General features: G+C 39.2%; 1 protein-coding gene across 1 annotated transcript in view; it reads right to left on the reverse strand.

Moving 5' to 3' along the window:
• The window catches only part of TENM3 (teneurin transmembrane protein 3), a 601,855-nt gene that overhangs the window by 110,381 nt on the left and 470,803 nt on the right, over window positions 1-20,671 (reverse strand). The window contains exons 7-9 of the mRNA XM_064585705.1: window positions 6,684-6,898; window positions 970-1,180; window positions 112-213 (exon numbers count right to left, since the gene is read on the reverse strand). Of these exons, the coding sequence (XP_064441775.1) occupies window positions 112-213; window positions 970-1,180; window positions 6,684-6,898 (528 nt within the window). The remainder of the gene's footprint in view (window positions 1-111; window positions 214-969; window positions 1,181-6,683; window positions 6,899-20,671) is intronic.

Below are 20,671 nucleotides of genomic sequence, written 5' to 3' on the forward strand. Positions count from 1 at the left end.
GGAGTTTGCCGGTTTTCTCCCCCCTCCTTTCTTGTCTGGCTGGTTTTCGGCATTACTCGTGTTTCTAGGGCTTACTTATACCGGCTTAAGAAGAGGCTCTAACTCGCATACCTCTGGAACAATCCGGACCTAAAAATCCCGGGAAACAATGGCAAGTTCCAGAAACACACTCTCCATTTCCGTGGCAATTTCGGGGGCATTCCACCACAGACTCTGAAGAAAAGAGAGAGAAGGAACACGTATGGTCTGGCCTGCTTCTCGCACAAGGTAAACTGTGTCACTTTGATCGTTTTAGCTCTGCACCGAAGGAGTGATGGATGGCCCGCTCCATCGCCAAAATTAAAAAAAAAAAGGATGCATTTGCACCAGATTATTCGAGTAGTAAAAAGCAAAGCACTGCCATCTCAAATGCAGATTTTTTAAAAAATTATTTTTTTATTCTTATGTTAATCCCCATACATTACATCATTAGTTTTTGATGTAGTGTTCCATGATTCATTGTTTGTGCACAACACCCAGTGCTCCATGCAGAATGTGCCCTCCTCAATACCCACCACCAGGCTAACCCATCCTCCCACCCCCCTCCCGTCTAGAACCCTCAGTTTGTTTTTCAGAGTCCATCGTCTCTCATGGTTCGTCCACCCCTCCGATTCCCCCCCTTCATCCTTCCCCTCCCGCTACCTTCTTCTTCTTCTTTTTTTTTTCTTAACATATATTTCAAATGCAGATGTTTTTAAGTGTTTTCAAGATGCAGCGTCCTCCAAGATACTTGTAAAGAACAGGTTCTCCCAATGCTTCACGGTAGGTCACATATGCATAAATAAACGATTTAAAAACATGTCTCACATTTTACCTCAGGCTTTATCACCCTCGGAATCACTCCAAATTGGTGAAGACAACCGAGCTTCCATTCAACACACTGTTTAGGCTGCAGCCCGGGAAAAAGATGCTTTTGAAGACCGTTCTTACCTATGACGATGGTATTAAAGGACACCTGCTCTGCATTTTTCCCGTCATTGTAAAAAGCCAGATGCCAGATTCCAGAATCCAAGTACTGGATAAAGCCAGCCTCGTGCAGACTGACGGATCTCGCCTGCCGCCCTGCTCTCTCAGGCTCCAGCAGGTTCCGCTGCTCTCTCGCAATCAACCTGCTGCCATCCAGGAGCTCGACAAAGTCATACTGGGGGCAGGACAAGTACAGATGTTTAGTGCTCAGCCACATTGCGGTTGTAGCTGCTTCTTCATTCATTCATTCATTCATTCATTCATTCATTCATTCATTCATTGTTCCAACGTCTCCCCTCTGCTCTGATACAAAGTCAGTTTCCAGGGTTAGAGCTAAGCCTTGCAACTGATAAAGAGTTTGATGAGTGCAAGGCCATGGGTGGATACAACCACGAGCCTGTAACATTTCAAACATGGCAACCTAATCCTAGACCAGGAGATCATCTCTTCGGGTCATCTCCTACTTAATCCCTGTGTGGTAACAACTATCACTGATAAGTACTCTGTGTCAGGATCATACTGAATCCTTGTGGCCAGCCTTCTAGGATGGTGTTGATATTTCCACCGTAAAGATGGAAGAAACCAACCCTTGAGGAGCTTGAGGAGGGTTCGATACCTCATAAGCGGTGGAGTTGGTTTGTGAGAAAGCTCAGGTCTTTCCAACCACCCACCATGCTCCTCCCTGTGACCCTGACGTTCCCATCCCAGGCACCATGAAGAAATCCATGGCTTTGTCCTCAGTTATGGTGAAACTAAAAACCGGTATCAAGATGCTGGTACATCTCTTATTGAAAGTCCAAAAAATTCAACAATGGATGGGTTCTGAAGGGATGACAGTAAGAGCAGCTACGCCCAGTTATTATTATGAAGTCAACGTCATTAAGCTTAAGTTTTGGTTTAGTAAGATTAATCATGAACATTGGGTAGCTAGAAGAACTGGAGCATTTAAAGATAATTAGATAATTAAAAATATGGAGGGTGACTGGTAAGAGTAAAGTTCTGTAACCAGAGATAACGCAGTGAGTTTGGAAGACACTGCAAAGACTTTCTAACATGGTTTTAATAAACTTGTTGGATAAAAGTTCCTTAAACTTTTGTTTGAGTTTTAAATCACTAAGTGATTCAGTTGCTTTAGACTCTTACCCAGTTTCACTTTATTCCTGAGGGTGAAAAATACACCACAGTGCAATATATATAATGTTACAGCACTATCTACGTGAATTACCAATATTCTACTTTCTGATAGATTTCTGAAATGGAATTTCATCAGAGCTCTGTTTGAAGAAAAGTTTATTATATGAATCCCTTAATACAACCAAATTGGAATAAAATCAGCCGTTGGGATTCCGAGATTCATGATTAAATGTGTCGCCACTGTACTGATCAGACCTCTAATGTTACTACTGGACAGAATTTAGAATATCTAATTCATTTTCCAACATATTAAAATTTTTATTTACATGTAAAAGCATTTTTTTGTCATTTTTTTTTGTGTGTAGGAGAACTACCTCATGACATCACGCAGCTGTGAGAAATACACACAAAAAGCCATAAGTTGGTTAGCATTCAATAACTTTTTTTCACTTCTATCTTACAAGGATGAAAATAATCACTGGCGTGGATATTTAACCTGCAAATTTTTCACTGGAATTGTATTCCAAAATTATCGGAGGAAAATGAATGCAGCACTTTCTAAAGGTGCCTGTATCTCAAATAAGCCATTCGTTTTCTCATCAGATTTAAATATTTATATTAGCATGGCAAGGAGGCAGGGAAAAGTTTCTTTTTATGGCTCCTTTGCATATAAACATTTTTCTCCTCTGACATTAAACTCAGTAGCTGAAAGATTGAAAGGGAGGAAATTTTGAGTTTTAACTGGTCTTTTCATACTCATAGTCACCACCTTCATTCATAGGAATCACCATTTGCATCACACCCTGAACAATAAAATGAGGTTGGAGTTGCTGGGCATGGAGGGGGGTGGTGGTGGGCGGGAGGCCACAGTTGCTGAGAATCTGCCTAGGCTCTTCTGTAGGGGCATTTCACACATGCCTTCAGGAGGGTTATTCAAATACCTAAAGACAAGTCCTCTACTTAACACTAAGCTTATGTCTACAAAAAGTAAACAAATTATACGGAACAAAAACTTTTCATAACTGTTGTTCTCAGGGTGTAAAGTAAAACGCAATCACTTACAAACAAACTTGGGCTACTGGCTTAACTCTGTAAAACCTATTCATAAGATGGAGACATGGATTTTTTTTTTTTTTTTTTTTGTGAGGGCAAGTCTTAGGATCTTATGCTATTTTTAGGATAACATTCAGTCTCACCACTTCGGGGAAGTGATCATGAAACAAGGTTAGACTTGATAAAGCTATCCTACTGGCTCATTTCTGAGCAGTTAGATTATCCATATGCTCAACTTAATTCAGTTATTAAGAGGATGAGAACTAGGGCACCTGGGTGGCTCAGGTCATGATTTCAGGGTTCTGGAATCAGGCCCTGCATTGGGCTCCCTGTTCAGTAGGGAGCCTACTTCTCCCTCTCCCTCTGCCCCCCACTCATGCTTGCTCTCTTTCTCTCTCAAATAAATAAATAAATAAAATCTTTTTAAAAAAAGGATGAGAACTCAGAATCTATGAATACTTAACTGTATTTCCTTTTAAATATTGGAGAGAGAGTACAAGCAAGGGGAGGGGCAGAGCGAAAAGCAGACTCCCCACTGAGCAGGGAGCCCGATGAGGGACTCAATCCCAGGATCCTGAGATCATGACCTGAGCCGAAGGCAGATGCTTAACTGACTGAGCCACCCAGGTGTCCCATTAACTGTATTTTTAAATAAACTTTTTGGTGGTGGCATGGTCTTGCTGTAAATCATTGGCACATAGAGGAAGAAGAGATTTCAGGCATCATCTGATCCAACGATTTCATTTTCTGGACAAAAAGAGGTGCAGAGAAGTGAAGTGATTTTTCAAGGTCACAAGGTCAAAGAGTGGTAGGGGTGTATGCTTCCAGAACTCAGGTCTCCAGCTATCATTCTGAAACAGCCTTCATGCAAACGTACTTAAATGATACAGTGTTAAATTAAAATGTACTTAAATGAGAAGCGTTAAATTGCTTCTTTAGGCTTCTAACTGTCCAGGAGAATGAACTGGGCATCAGGGAGAAGAAAGTCAATTGATTCCTTGGCAACAATCAAATGGACAGTTTTATAAAGGGTCACAAAGACTTTTAAAACTCAAGTGACTATTCTGAATGGCTGGCCAATTTTAATTATTTCAGGTTGATTTATTTAATGTTCCCCAGAAATAGAGAAATGTTCAATTTGGGCTGCTTTATAGCATATTTCATGTTTAAACACTGAACTCAGAAATAGTTGTTTGCTCTGCTGATCTTGAATAAACCAGAGGAAGGAACCCTAATAACTGTGGAGCTTCAGAAAACACGTAATCTGGTTAAACACATATATTGTGGTAGAAAGGAAAAGTGGATATTATGTATATTGTATTTAAATACCAGAAGAATTATGGGAAAACCTGAAACTGCACTTTTTATTTCCCTAATCTCATATGGTATATATAACTTGGAAAAGAGTCAACCCTAAGTCTTTAAATAAATCTTTAAAGTACACAACAATTTTCTTTTGAAATTATTTTCTGGAATTTAGAGGTTCTATGCTCACTGTTGTGCTTATTAGCTTTGGAGGTATATTTCTTCAGTTATGTATATGGTTCCAATGAAAAAATATTTTTTTTTCTATTTCACCAGACTATTGATATAAATGCAATCTCTCTGCTTTCAGTGAAGTTAGAGATCCACTTCCATTTAAGTCAATCTGGTTATTATATCATACTCTGTGTCGTCACCTACAGCATAAACTGGTGTCAAACATAACTGTAATAAAAAATTTAAATTGGACACTAGTACACAATGGGGAGTATTTATTTATTTTTTTTTAAAGATCTTTTAAATTTATTTGACAGGGAGGGGGAGAGAGAGAGAGAGAGAGCACAAGCAGGGGGTGTGGCAGGCAGAGGGAGAAGCAGGCTTCCCGCTGAGCAAGGAGCCTGATGCGGAACTCGATCCCAGGACCCTGGGATCATGCATGACCTGAGCAGAAGGCAGATGCTTAACCAACTGAGACATGCAGGTGCCCCCACAATGGGGAGTATTTAATATGCAAGGATCAAAGGCATTTACTTTAATAATGTAGGTATGAAAAAATGTTATCAGAAAAATGAATGTACCAAAGCATGATATTCAAAAATTTCATAGCTATGTAATTTATATATGCATATGAAACTTTCCCTCATCTACAGTGACATAAGAGAAAGCATGTTCAAAGTTTCTTACTCCTCTTTCTCTGAAGATACGATTCTTTTATTGATATATGATCAATTTTTCTTCATAACTTATATTCCTAGGTTATAGAAAAAGAATTTCTCACGAAATTACATACTCTAAAGCATACATGAAAATCCTCCAGTCCTCATCTCATAAATCAAATTAAAATCTGCATGAAATTCTATGGGTACATAAACTGGTTATCAAGTATAACTTTAGGTTCATCCAACTGTCAATATTAATTAACCATCTATTACATTTGTGGAATTCCTGTGTTGACTAACATAATAGTTGACCCTAGGAAAGTCTGAGCTCCAAATTTATAGTAGGTAATTTAAATAATTTCTCTTAGACATAATGGGACCTCTTTTATTTTTTTATTTTTGAGATTTTATTTATTTATTTTAGAGAGAGAGAGAAAGAGAGAGCTGAAGCAGGGTGAGGGAGAGGCAGAGGGAGAGTGAGAAGCCGATTCCCTGCTAAGCAGGGAGCCTGACATGGGGCCCCATCCCAGGACCTTGAGATCATGACCCGAGTGGAAGGCAGATGCCCAACTGACTAAGCCACCCAGGCGCCCCCAAAATGGGACCTCTTTTAAACCACAATTTCCAACTTACATACCCTGATCCAGTATTAGATTATGAAAAAGCCTATAGAATTACTGATAGCAGCTCTCTGTGACTGTTACTGTGACATAATTTTCATGCAAGCAGATTGACTTTAAAGTTCCTTGAATGCATGACTGAAGGGTATTTGAATTGTTTTGAGTACCCCACTTAGATGATCACCCTTGGTTATATATGAAAGTTCTCTTGCCTCTTTGAGGAATTGTGGCTTGAGTTGATAAAAGTTCATGTCATCCTCTTTATGTTTATGTTCTCATAATTTCTTTACTAACAGTAAGTCTGGCATTAAGTAGAAAAAATACAATATATTTTCAACTCCATGAATACAATGTTTGAGATGAAAATACTATGCATCTGTTACATGAAAGGAATAAGATCCTCTGAAATCCTCACAGAATCTTTGTAGAACACTTGGAAAATCCATGATGTTTTCCTAGGTGTTCAGATGATGTTCGATATTCACTTAGTTACTCACAAATTTTAGTACATTTTAATCCATCAATAACGATTAATGCAAGTCAGGAAGAAAATGCCGTTCTTCTACTAATTCGAAAAACCTCAAGTGTAACCTACATTCAAAATTCTTTTCACTGTAAAAGATCAATACGAAAGTGGTCCAACCGTTAAACAGCTGAACTTAAGAAACAGAATAACTTTAAAATGCAAACTAGCAGTTTCCATTTTATTGACAACAAAGCCTACTTTTACCTGAGTATGGGAAGGTGGTAAGCCTTTTCGGCCATATACTCCAATCAATGCATCCTTCTGAAGAGAGATATTGAATTTAAGAAACTGTGGCTGATCAATAAAAAGCTGTGATCTCCAGAAGATCCCAGGAGGAACCTCTTGAATTGCTCTTCGGCCAATATCAAGCTCTCCAGAATCTATAGTGTTATTTTCTTGTGTAAATCCACCTAATTTTCCTGAATGGAAGAGATCCATCGAAAAACAATGAAAAAGTAAAACAACAACAACAAACAATACCCCCCAAAAGCCTCAAACAACAAAACAGCTTTCCTTTCAAAAAGTTCTTTTCACTAAATGCTCAGGCATTCCATCTTCTGATAAATGAAATGCTCTCATATAATTTTCACTTTAAAAGTTTTTTTGTGAGCTACTGTTGTTCAATGAATTCTGATTTAGCCTTTAAGATATTTAAGTAAAAATCCTTTGACTTCCCCCAAGGTATGCCTATTACTGAAACTCTTTTCACACCTACAGTCTTTCTTGATCACTTTAAACGCAATTATCTTACAAATATGTCTTGTTATTTCTTGGGAGAGATTAAGTCTGTTACTAATCAGTCCTTCTAAACGTACCATAGCACTGCAAAGTGTAAATTAAGGCAGAATGGATTATGGAGATTGCTAAATCAATCTTTAAGCAAACAACAAAACCAATCAATGGCACAGATTCACGTAGTTCCCTCTGAACTCTACATTAGAATGAATAAGAACTCAGATGCTGGAAAGGAGGCAGAGAAGGGGAGTGGGGACATTATGCTGGGGAGGGAAGGAGGAGTAAGTTCAAATTGTCACAAAGATATTCAAGTAGGCTGCCATAACCTTTTTCTTTTGACCCTGACCTCAAATTCACTCACAGCCTCACCAAGCATACCTGCATTACCCCTTTCAATGACCTTCAACCAAGGAACACAACCTCTCTCCTCCCTGAGTCTCTGCCACCTCCTGGTTTTAGGAAACAGATCCAAGACTCATATTTTTGGGTATGGTTTTCCCCTCCTTCCCTCTTTGCTAAGGTTCTTTCTCAGCGGTCTGAAAGGGCACGTGATAGAGGAGGTTTTACAATTTGTGTTAAATAGAAATAAAACCACATTGTCTTTTATTCAGAAAAGGTCCAGGAAGGCTGAGGGACAGGATGAAACTGGAAAATTATCCTCTATCCATTCAAACTATTTAAAGTCACAAAGATGACTTACTACGATTTTTCTTTTAAAAAATATTAATCTGAATATTCATTCAAGTATTACATAATATTACATAATATCTATTACATAATAGCCTCCAGAGAAGTTGTCAACTCAGACTTGTGAACTAGCTTACTTTAATGATAGAAGGAGAGAGTCTTCTATGAAAAGTTATTAGTTTAACACTGAGTCCATTTTTGAGCATTTACCAGGGACACAGGACTACAGGTGATAGAAATATAAACCAAAGAACAGAATCTTAGAGATTATATGTGTATCTAACCTGACTTCCATGGTTTCTGCCATCAAGCAACTAATTATGTGGTTGGGAAGACAACACCGTGAACCTAATGAACTAATGACAATCTAAAACCATATACAGTTAAATATAAAAACTCAGATGCTGAAGGAAGGTGATATCACTGTAGGCTGGTGGTTGAAAGATTTCACAGAAGTGTTAAAGTCTGAGGTAAACTTTGAAGGACAGGTAGGGTACAGTTTTTGAGTTGCAGTAAACATTCTGATTAAAAATATGGGAGCGTAGGGCGCCTGAGTGGCTCAGTTGGTTAAGCGACTGCCTTCGGCTCAGGTCATGATCCTGGAGTCCCGGGATCGAGTCCTGCGTGGGGCTCCCTGCTCAGCAGGGAGTCTGCTTCTCCCTCTGACCCTCCTCCCTCTCATGCTCTCTGTCTCTCATTCTCTCTGTCTCAAATAAATAAATAAAATCTTAAAAAAAAAATATGGGAGTGTAGGGGTGCCTGGGTGGCTCAGTCAGTTAAGTGTCCGACTCTTGATTTCAGCTCAGGTCATGATCTCAGGGTGGTGAGATCAAGCCCCATGTCAGGCTCTGTGCTCAGCAGGGAGTCTGCTTGAGATTCTCTCTCTCTCCTTCTCCCTCTGCCCCTCCCCCCATCTCTCTCTCTCTCTCGCAAATAAATAAATCTTTAGGGGCGCCTGGGTGGCTCAGTCGTTAAGCGTCTGCCTTCGGCTCAGGTCATGATCCCAGGGTCCTGGGATCGAGCCCCGCATTGGGCTCCCTGCTCCGCGGGGAGCCTGCTTCTCCCTCTCCCACTCCCCCTGCTTGTGATCCCTCTCTCGCTGTGTCTCTCTCTGTCAAATAAATAAAATCTTAAAAAAAAAAAATCTTTAAAAAAACCATGGACGTGTAATTGGATATGTGTTACAGTGATGGTGAACAGAGAGATCCATTTGGCTAGAAAGGAAGTTAAGAAAACTGGTTTTGGAGTCAAACTGGGTTTGAATCCGGCTCTGTCAATAACTGGCTGTGTGCTCTTAAGGAAGATATTAAATATCTGGTTCTAAATCTCATCTGTAAAATGGGGGTGATAATAATGCAATTGCAGAACTATTGTAAGAATTACATAAAGCATTATACATAAAGCATTTGGCTGTCAGTATACACTGAGATGGTAACAGGTTTGTCATGGGAGTAACAGAAGATACGACTAGAAAGGGAGAATGAGATCAGCTTGTGGAAGGCCCTGAATGCCAGCTTAAAGAGTTTGGTCTCCAAAACGAACAGACATTTCTCCAAAGGCATCCAGATGGCCAACAGACACATGAAAAGATGCTCAACATCACATATCATCAGGGAAATGCAAATCAAAACTACAATGCCTCAAAGTTGTCAGACTGGCTAAAATCGACCATGCTAGAAACAACAGATGTTGGCGAGGATGTGGAGAAGAAGGTGCCCTTGTGCACTGTGGGTGGGAATGCAAACTGGTGTAGCCACTGTGGAAAACAGTATGGAGGTTCCTCAAAAAGTTAAAAATAAAACCATACTATGATCCAGTAGTCACACTACTATTTACCCAAAGAATACAAAAACAGTAATTCAAAGGGATACATGCACCCCTACGTTCACTGCAGCCAAGTTATGGAAGCAGTCCAAGTGTCCATTGACAGATGAATAGATAAAGAAGATGTGGTATATATACACAATGGAATTATTATTATTATTATTTTTTTTTTTTTAAAGATTTTATTTATTTATTTGGGACAGAGAGAATGAGAGACAGAGAGCATGAGAGGGAGGAGGGTCAGAGGGAGAAGCAGACTCCCTGCCAAGCAGGGAGCCCGATGCGGGACTCGATCCCAGGACTCCAGGATCATGACCTGAGCCGAAGGCAGTCGCTTAACCAACTGAGCCACCCAGGCGCCCACACAATGGAATTATTAATCAGCCATAAAAATAATGAAATCTTGCCATTTACAATGATGTGGATGGAGCTAGAGAGTATAATGCTAAGTGAAATAAGTCAGTCAGAGAAAGACAAATACCATATGATTTCACTCATATGTGAAATTTAAGAAACAAAACAAGTGAGTAGGGTTGAAAAAGAAAGAGAGAGAGGGAAACAAACCAAGAAACAGACTCTTAACTACAGAGAGCAAACTGATGGTTACCTGAGGGGAGGTGGGTAGGGGATGGGTGAAATAGGTGATGGGGATTAAGGGGGGCACTTGTGATGAGCACAGGGTGATGTATGGAAGTGATGATTCACTATATTGTACTCCTGAAACTCATATTACGCTGTATGCTAGAATTGAAATAAAAACTTAAAAAATCGATACTTGAAGTTGACTTAATATGGGTAAATTGTACTTCAGTGCCATAAAAACACTTACTTTTCCTATGTTGTGTGGTGTATGCATGTGTGTGTGTGTGTGGGCACATGCACGCACACGTGTTTATAATCAGGAGAAACAGAATTCCAGATTACTAAGGTAAGTGTCCTGTGATCACAGATGAGTATGACAGATATCTAAGTTATGCCCACTGGGGTCTAGAATAATTCACAATAAATTCACGCTTATAGATAAATGTGAAGTTTGAGGGAGAGTGTATTACTCGTAAATGCTGGGGATTGTTTTCTACCTGGCCTACCATATCCTACAATGACAAGTGAACCTTTGGTTGCAAAGGAATTATAAGGTAAAGGAAGACCATCTGTCTAAAGGTGAAATGAAGTCATATTCAAGGAAATTAAAGGCATACAGTAGTCCTGTTTATCCCTGGTTTCACTTTCTGTTGTTTAAGTTACCTGCTGTCAACTGTGGTCGGAAGGCAGATGATCCTCCTTCTGACGTATCCTCAGAAGGCTAATAGGAGCCTCACACTGCATCACAATGCCTACATCGTTCAACTCACTTCATCTCTCCACAGAGGCATTTTACCCCACCCCATATTACCACAGAAAGAAGAGTGAGTAAGGAGAGTAAGATATTCTGAGAGAGAGAGACCACATTCGCATAACTTTTATTTTACTGTATTGTTGTAACTGTTCTTTTTTATGGTTATTGTTAACTTCTTATTGCACCTAATTTATAAATTAAACTTTATCATGAGTATGTACGCATAGGAAAAAACACAGTACATAGAAAGTTTGGTAGGATCCATGGTTTAGGCATCCACTGGGGGTCTTGGGACACATGCTCTTGCAGGTAAGGGGGTCTACCATAGTGAGAAGCCTGGAAGTAGAAACACAAGACAGGATATAGTTGCCATAACCCAGATATGAGGCAGGAGGGGGCTGTACAAGAAAGCTTAACAAAAAGTCATTATTTCCAGTCCCACCTCCTCTTTTTCTCTTGATGTCCATAACCATGGCAGTGGTTAACACGTCAGCTACCGGGTCTGTTTTTCTTTAACTAATAATTTAGTAATATGATATGCTCTAGGAAATCAAAATTAAAAACTGGGTTATAGTAATCCTTGTAATTTTTTTATGTATCAGCTCATAGATTATAAACTACATCATTCACTGAAATATCAAATATTTATTTACGATAGTAATACATATTCATTCTAGCGAAATTAGAACATAGAGCTAAATACAAAGATAAAAAAATATAATCTGACCACCCAGAGATTATGTTCGTTTCCTCTCTAATCAGACATCATTCTTTATTCATAGAAAATTTTAAATACCTGAGGCCAAATTTTACTTTACATTTTGGATGTTTCTCTGCACTTAGCACCTACATATGTCATAAGTTAGCTTTTTTTTTTTAAAGATTTTATTTATTTGAGAGAGAGAGAGAGAGACAGCATGAGAGGGGAGAGGGTCAGAGGGAGAAGCAGGCTCCCCGCTGAGCCGGGAGCCTGATGTGGGACTCGATCCCAGGACTCCGGGATCATGACCTGAGCTAAAGGCAGTCGCTTAACCAACTGAGCAACCCAGGTGCCCCTCCCCCCTTTTTTTGTTTTGGAGAGGGAGGAAGAAAGTGGGGAGAGAGAGAGAATCTTAAGCAGGCTCCACGCTCAGCACGGAGGACACGGGACTTGATCTCACAAACCTGAGATCATGACCTGAGCTGAACTCAAGAGTCAGTTGCTCAACCGACTGAGCCACCCAGGGGCCCCCATAAATTAGTTTTTAATGAAAAGATTCAAGAGGGCGGAAAGAGAAATGGAACTAACTTTACTGAAAGCCTATGATATGTCAGGTAGTTTCACCTATTTTATCTGTTTTGAATTTCAAAAAAAACTCCATGAGGTTGATATTATTTTGAGATGAAGAGACTAAGGCTCAGAGAAGTAAATTATTTGCCCAAAGTGAGTGTAGAGTCAAGATTCAAAGTGAGGTCGGCAAAACTCCAAAACTATGCGTCTTACATAGCCATCAGTAAAATCTTCATTTTTTTATTAAAAAATATTATTTTAAATTACTAAGTTTTGAGTTTGTCTAATTCATATAAAATCAGATGTGGTAAAACCCATCGAACCACACTAGAGAATCTGCTTGGCTTTCAATTTTAGGATATACAGTTATAGGTTTTCTATACTTATTTTTTTTAAAGATTTTATTTATTTATTTGAGAGAGAGAGAGAGAGCAAGCGCACTAATGAGCGGGGTGGGGGGAGGGTTAGAGGGAGAGGGAGAAGCAGGCTCCCCGCTGAGCAGGGAGCCTGACACGGGGCTCGATCCTAGGACCCTGAGGTCACCACCTGAGCTGAAGGCAGAAGCTTAACCAACTGAGCCACCCAGGTGCCCCTATAATTATTTTTATTAGAAGAAATGACCAGTTCTTATGAAATAAAAACTGCCATGGATAGTATAACATGATACTCCTGGAGTAATAATTTATACTAAATTCCTAACAGGTTTTTGTCTTTTGGTTGATTTCCACATGAAACTATTTTTAAAATACTGAATAAAGTAGTAGTCCTTTTTCCCACGAAGATTGGTTTGTATACGTGTCATATTTAAATATGGAAATGGCTCATATTTGGACTCATTCGTCAAGTTCGTACATCACTAAGGCTATCATCATACTTTATTAATAAGTTCTATTGTTACTTTCCAAGGCTTATGTGATTTAATCTACTCAATGGTGTTGATCCTATGCAGTGCTGCTATAAAGAGTTTTTTTTTTTTTAAGATTTTTTTTTTTTTTTTTTTGAGAGAGAGAGAATGAGAGACAGAGAGCACGAGAGGGAAGAGGGCAGAGGGAGAAGCAGACCTTCTGCTGAGCAGGGAGCCCGATGTGGGACTCGATCCTGGGACTCCAGGATCATGACCTGAGCCGAAGGCAGTCGCTTAACCGACTGAGCCACCCAGGCGCCCGCTATAAAGAGTTTTTAGCAGCTTTAATAGCATACCTGTGCTTTGAATGCTCATAAGCATAAAATGGTGCTCATCACAGAATTTTTTTCCCCCAACCATCATCTTGGCCCAAGCATTAGCTGTGGAAATAGTAATCAAGTTGTGACTTGCAGGGTTTCAGGTTTTGCTTTGTTGCTTTCTCTATATACTGATTTCAAGGGGTTATGATTTTTCTCACAGAAATGATATATGAGCGTACCATTGTGTCAATATGTGTGTTTACTTAACCAATTAGTCCCACAGCAATTAAACAGGTGGCTCTTTTTCGCAAAGAAGTTTCTTTCATTTGTAAAACAAAAGAACCAAGGTTGATTGGATGTGCTTGAATGGGGGCAATAGTAGTTGAGATAATTGTTTTCTTCCCCCTGTAATGAAAAAGACTGACTAATCATAACATCACAGCATCTCAGAGTTCAAGTGCCCATGGAAGTCATTTACTCCAGAGTTTTTAAGTAAGAGGACCCATAGACCTAGGTATGAAGACTATGTGAAGACTTCTTTTCCTTCCTTCCTTCCTTCCTTCCTTCCTTCCTTCCTTCCTTCCTTCCTTCCTTCCTTCCTTCCCTTCCTTCCTTCCTTCCTTCCTTCCTTCCTTCCTTCCTTCCTTCCTTCCTTCCTTCCTTCCTTTCCTTCCTTTCCTTCCTTCCTTCCTTCCTTCCTTCCTTCCTTCCTTCCTTCCTTCCTTCCTTCCTTTCCTTCCTTCCTTCCTTCCTTCCTTCCTTCCTTCCTTCCTTCCTTCCTTCCTTCCTTCCTTCCTTCCTCCCTCCCTCCCTCCCTTCCTCCTTTCCTTTCCTTTCCTTTCCTTTCCTTTCCTTTCCTTTCCTTTCCTTTCCTTTCCTTTCCTTTCCTTCCTTCCTTCTTTCCCTCCCTCACTCCCTCCCTCCCTCCCTCCCTCCATACTTTTTTTGGGAAGATTTTCAATGAGAAAAGGAGTAGTCTGCTTTAAGGAAAGTAATTTCTAGAACCTCAATAATTTCCATATGTAGACTCTCTTTACAACAGAAGGGCATACCTTTCACATATTCAGAATCTTACTATGACACACTGTCTTGAGCATAAAGCTTCTAATGTGGGGCACCTGGGTGGCTCGGTCGTTAAGCGTCTGCCTTCGGCTCAGGTCATGATCCCAGGGTCCTGGGATCGAGCCCTGCATCCAGCTCCCTGCTCCGCAGGAAGCCTGCCTCTCCCTCTCCCACTCCCCCTGTTTGTGTTCCCTCTCCCGCTGTGTCTCTGTCAAATAAATAAATAAAACCTTTTTAAAAAAATAAAGCTTCTAATGTGCCAAACAAAGGCAAAATTGAAAGTATTTTTGTCGGTGAAGCCTCCTTTATTTGAGACACCATAAAAAAAACCCAAGTTAAGGCTTCAGTGTTTTTCCCTGTCTTGCATGTATTTCTATCAAGGACAAAGTGTGGCATTAAGAACTGGAATATTGGGCGCCTGGGTGGCTCAGTTGGTTAAGCGACTGCCTTCGGCTCAGGTCATGATCCTGGAGTCCTGGGATCGAGTTCCGCATCGGGCTCCCTGCTCGGTGGGGGGTCTGCTTCTCCCTCTGACCCTTCCCCTCTCATGCTCTCTGTCTCCCATTCTCTCTCTCAGATAAATAAATAAAATCTTTAAAAAAAAAAAGAACTGGAATATTTAAGACTGTTGGTAGGTTTGAAGTCTGATACATCAAGAGGGAGAGAGAACAAGTTTATTTGGTGACCTCATCATCCATCCCAACCACTGGCAGAGAATGCTCTTCACTGGCAGAAAAGTTTCATGACTATGAAGACAACATCCGTAAGGTAAGAAATATTAAGGCAGTGATGCCTTATTCGATCCAACTGCCAAACTCATGACAAGGATCTGTGCTCTGTCTCTCTACTATCGCCTTGAGTAGGAATTCAGAACTGTGATGATTGTGACAAAATGTATTATTACTTTATTTGAACTGAAGAAGTAAGTCAGACTTTTCCTGACAGAAAGTTTCACTTTAATGAGTCCTAGCTCTGCCAGTAAATTATATAGTATTTCTCATAAAGTAAATGAGCCAATTAGAGGTATTTAAAGCATATGCTACAACAAAAGCATTCAAAAGATATTATAATAACAAAGGTGAATTAAAATGAACAGAAGTTGGGGCGCCTGGATGGCTCAGTTGGTTAAGCATCTGCCTTCCGCTGGGGTCATGATCTCCTTGCTCAGCGGGGAACCTTCTTCTCCCTCTCCCTCTGCTGCTCCCCCTGCTTGTTGTGCTCTCTCTCTCTCTGTCAAAAAAGTGAATAAAATCTTAAAAAAATAAAATAAAATGAACAGAACTCCCATTTTCCATGCCATTCTGTGTATGCCAGATTAAACACGGCCACTAAATAAAAGAGTAACAGGCACAATTAGTAGTGTTTTGCTAAGCCTTGGGAATGCTTTTCATGGGTATGCTTCACAGAAGCTGAGAAATGGGTGGATTTGGAAGACTGGGTAACAAATATTTTTGAAAGCAGGTATTTGTCACTTCTGTTCTTTCCATATGACTGACAAAGAAATGTGATGGAGCCGACAGCTTGTAGACTGCTAAACACACCTTTTAGAAATAGATCACAACGTGATTCTTGACATATGACTAATAAGGATTTCAAATAGTCGAACGGCATCACTCTAAAAAAATCCTTTCTTTCCCATCTGCTTATTTTGTAGCAAGATTTCTTATATTTATATTTATATAAAAAAAGAAATACAGGAATAAAATTGATACTGAATCACCTTCCTTTGCTTTTGTAATAAAAAATATCCATCCATGACTACATGAACTATTTGGAAAAGTCCCCATTCATCTCATTCAGAGAGGTATCTGTTTGCTTTTTATATTTAATAGTTATAAAAACAGTTCACATAGTTATATAATAATTAGGTTGATTTTAGTCAAATGTGTATAACTAATAATTATAAGCACAAAATTCCATACAAAAGAAAACAGGTTTTTAAAATATTTATAAGTCTTACGGTTGCAGGAAATACATTTTAATTTAAATGTGTATTCCTATTTTGTCTTAAGGCACAAGAACTAAATAGTTTGAAGATCATGTATCTAGTCTAGCTTTTCCTCTGAAATAGGACTCTCACTTTAAAGTGCCCATCCATTTCTATTTGCTTCCAATTGTTACACCATTTAGAATGAATTTATTTTGGGGCACGTAGGTGGCTCAGTCAGTTAAGTATCTGCCTTCAGCTCAGGTCATGATCCCAGGGTCCTGGGATCGAGTCCCATGTCAGGTTCCCTGCTCAGCGGGGAGCCTGCTCCTCCTTCTCCCTCTCCCCTCCCCCCGCAACATGCTCTCTCTCTCTCTCTCAAATAAATAAAATCTTAAAAAAAAGAATGAATTTATTTTGAATTGAAGTCTTACAATGTGTCTTTTCTAAAAGGTAGATGCAGACCTGACCTCTCATTATAATCAGTGATGTAGCGGGACATGGCTGACTTTACTTAAATCCACTGAGCCAGCAGCTTAGGTTAGTGTAACATTCTTGCTAAAGCCTCCAGTGTGAATGTCAGGGGACCGTAGTTGTGTGAAGGCGCTTTGTCTTTCTAAATTCTGCACTACTGCTTTTCAAGTCCTGGCTCTTCTCTCATTTGGCCAAGTCAAGTGTGGTCATTCCTGTTAGCGTTTTCAAATGCTCTTTATTGGTGGCACCACACCTGGAAGTCAGTGAGCCATTGACACAATTTGATAAACTTGTAAATACTCGAGCAACCTTTTCCTCTGAAGCTCATCAGTCCTCCCAGATAAAAGCCTGGACACAGATGTCTTTCATCATGTCCTGAATTCCAGAACACTTTGGCTTCAGAGGAAATAAAAGGAGGGACAGTTCTGGTGCTCTCTATCCTCCCTCACTGAGATCACTCCATCCTTAAGCCCCCGGAGCCTGAACTTGGGAGTGATCATAGGAAATGGGAAGGTTGTTTGTAGGCTTTACTAAGAGAAAGAGGAAAAATGGAGGAAAAAATAGACAGGGCAGCAGAGTGCCCTGTAGTTATTCTAAACTCAAAGTGTGTAGGTTAGGAATCAAACCAATTAAAGCCTTCACAGTAAGAGTGAGGTGTACCATGTCTTCAAACACAACAGGGTATCATCTTGAAGATTTCTTTCCAACGTGTCCTGTTGCGTCTGAATGTGGGAACCACTAGCAGTCTTTTTACTTACTAACTGTGAATTTCCCTTTCATCAGTAAGTATGTGTCACAACAGTCCCAACGTCTTAAAACACGGTTGTCAGAGTGTGAACACAGAAAGAGACCACATCCCCAAAGCTATTGTTACTCCTCTCCCTCTTAGGTGATTCCCCGTTTATAGGAAAATGCATCGAGAAAATTTTTTCAGTAAAATTGGCATTTTTCAGATACTGCATTAACCATGCGTTGAACTTTGAGATATTGTATAAATAATAATTTACCCAACCCTAGATGTTATATGGACAAAATGGAACACTTAAATCAGACTGGTAACTAGGAGGTTTGGTATCTGTCTGAAAATTATTTTGTGACATCAGAAGAAACAGAGATGCAAAATACTCTTTTGCCATTCCATATCAGGAACCTGCTGCCTGCATATGTGAGTAAACAAGCCCATAATTATTAAAATAGAAAGGCAGAAAAGACATCCAACTGTAGAAGTCTAACTCAGTTGTTGATGATATCATCGGAAGTCCCACAGAGGCACTAATAATTAAGATGTCAGGAAGCAAAGGTAGGCATTTACAATCAATAGCCCACCCTCCACTTCTATGACTTAACCTTGGATTCACACCCTGACTTTGAGATCTCTGAGAGAACATATCTTTTTTTTTTTTTTTAGATTTTTATTTATTTATTTGACACAGAGAGAGAGAGCGAGAGAGGGAACACAAGCAGGGGGAGTGGGAGAGGGAGAAGCAGGCCTCCCGCCGAGCAGGGAGCCCGATTACGGGGCTTGATACCAGCATGCTGGCATCATGACCCGAGCAGAAGACAGACGCCCAACGACTGAGCCACCAGGCGCCCCAGAACATACCTTTTTATAAACAACCACATGCCATAACTTAACATTGTGGACACAGAGTGTGACATCATAAGCGAAGTGAATTAAAACATAACTACCTTGCGAACATAGTTTAATGAACAAAATAAATATAGCACCTAATTAAGGAACTATTGCACATGGTAACACAAGTGTATAAACAATATTGAATAAAACACAAGGCACCTGCAGCTCTGTTAGCCCATTTCTTCAAATCATAGTCAATCTTTAACCTCTATAAAATTTGATTCTCTGAAATTGTCCAGTATTAGAGGATATTCATACATGATGAACAATAATATAAAGTTTAAAAGCACTGGAATTATTTTGTTTAAACAGGATTAATCATATATATATGTATATATACATACACACATATATATGTAGTTTTTAAATTCGTACTCAAACAAAAGGAGTTGAAAATTTTTTGTTCATACCTAATTGACATAAAACATTATATTAGTTTCAGAAGTACAATAAAATGACCTGACATTTGTATACAATGTGAAGTAATCACCATAGTGAGTCTTGTTATTTTTTAACACGAACAATTATGTAATTAATATAATTACAACTTTTTTCTTGTGATGAGAACTTTTAAGATCTACTCTCTTAGTGAGGGAAACAAACCATAAGAGAATCCTAATGATAGAGGATAGAGAACAAACTGAGGGTTGATGGAGGGAGGTGGGTGGGGGATGGGCTAGATGGGGGATGGGCATTAAGGAGGGCACTGTGATGAGCACCAGGTGTTGTATGTAAATGATGAATCACTGAATTGTACTCCAGAAACCAATACTGTGCTGTATGTTCACTAACTAAAATAAATAGAAAAAGATCTACTCTTAGCAACTTTCAAATATCCAATACAGTATTATTAACTATGATCACCATGCTATACATTATACCCCATAACTTATTTATTTATTTTATAACTGGAAGTTTGTACAAAAGGAGTGTTTTTTTTTTTAATTGGAGAAGTAATTTGCTAGAGTTATACTAGCCAAATTTATGGCTTTTTATTTGTCTTATATGATCCCAAACTATTCTATGCTAAATTTTGGCATTTGTCTTATTGTTCCTTTCAAATAAAGTAGTGTTGAAATATCCTGCCACAGTACCCTCTATTTTTCCCTACTAGGTATGCATTTGCTAACTCATTGTAATTGCCTGCTTGATTTCTATCTTGCCTAGCAATTCACATGCTCTGAGAACAACTGTGATTATCTTTTATTTTTTTTCACTGCTATATTCTTAAAGCCTTGCTCTGTGCATGGCACATAATATATGCTCAATAAATAACTGTACAATAATATGCATTCAGAGGGATATTATGGATATGATTCCTTTCATAAAATCCAAATAACTAATAATAAGGATTTCCATCATTACTTTAGAGAATAATCTTGATGCTGATTTACAGATGTATCTTCTTAAAAATTTAGCTACAAATTACAAGTGCATGATCTAAAACTCTGTTAAAAAGAGTGAACTAATAATTTTTGTCATGTATCAAATACCTGTCATGTTCCAATCACTGCCTGGCAGCCTACATGCATGATTTGATTTAAACCTCAGTACTACTGCGTGGAGAAACAGGAGGTTAGGGAAGGTCATTTATGTAAAGCCACCCAGTAAGTGACAGAGCTTCAATTCTTAACCAAATCTACCAAGATTTGCTCTGTGTATACTTTGCAAGGGACAGTGTTGGGCTCTTTATATACTTTATAGCATTTAGTCATACTATTTTCACCTATTTGCTTGACAAATACTAATTGAGCACCTTTTACATGTCTATCACTGTGCTGAGGGCTTGGGACAAAGCAGTGGAAAACAGATATGATCTGTGCTTCATACTCTAGCAAAGAAGACATACATTAAGTAGTAATAGTGATAGCCACTTACCATTTTTCAAGCATTTATTACATACTACATACCATTTTAAGTATTTCCATTGAATCCTTAAAACTGCTCTAATGATGAGAAAACTTAAGGCCAAAGAAGCTATATATTTATACCTTGTCCCGAGTAACAAAGCCATTAATGATCAGAACTAGGATGTGAAGCCAGGTGGGTTGGCTTAAAAGCCTATAATCTATCTCCC

The sequence above is a fragment of the Mirounga angustirostris genome, unplaced genomic scaffold (assembly GCF_029215605.1).
Source record: "Mirounga angustirostris isolate CCGP_5_RB_7025 unplaced genomic scaffold, mMirAng1.0.hap1 SCAF_2, whole genome shotgun sequence".
In the NCBI taxonomy this organism is placed as follows: domain Eukaryota; kingdom Metazoa; phylum Chordata; class Mammalia; order Carnivora; family Phocidae; genus Mirounga; species Mirounga angustirostris.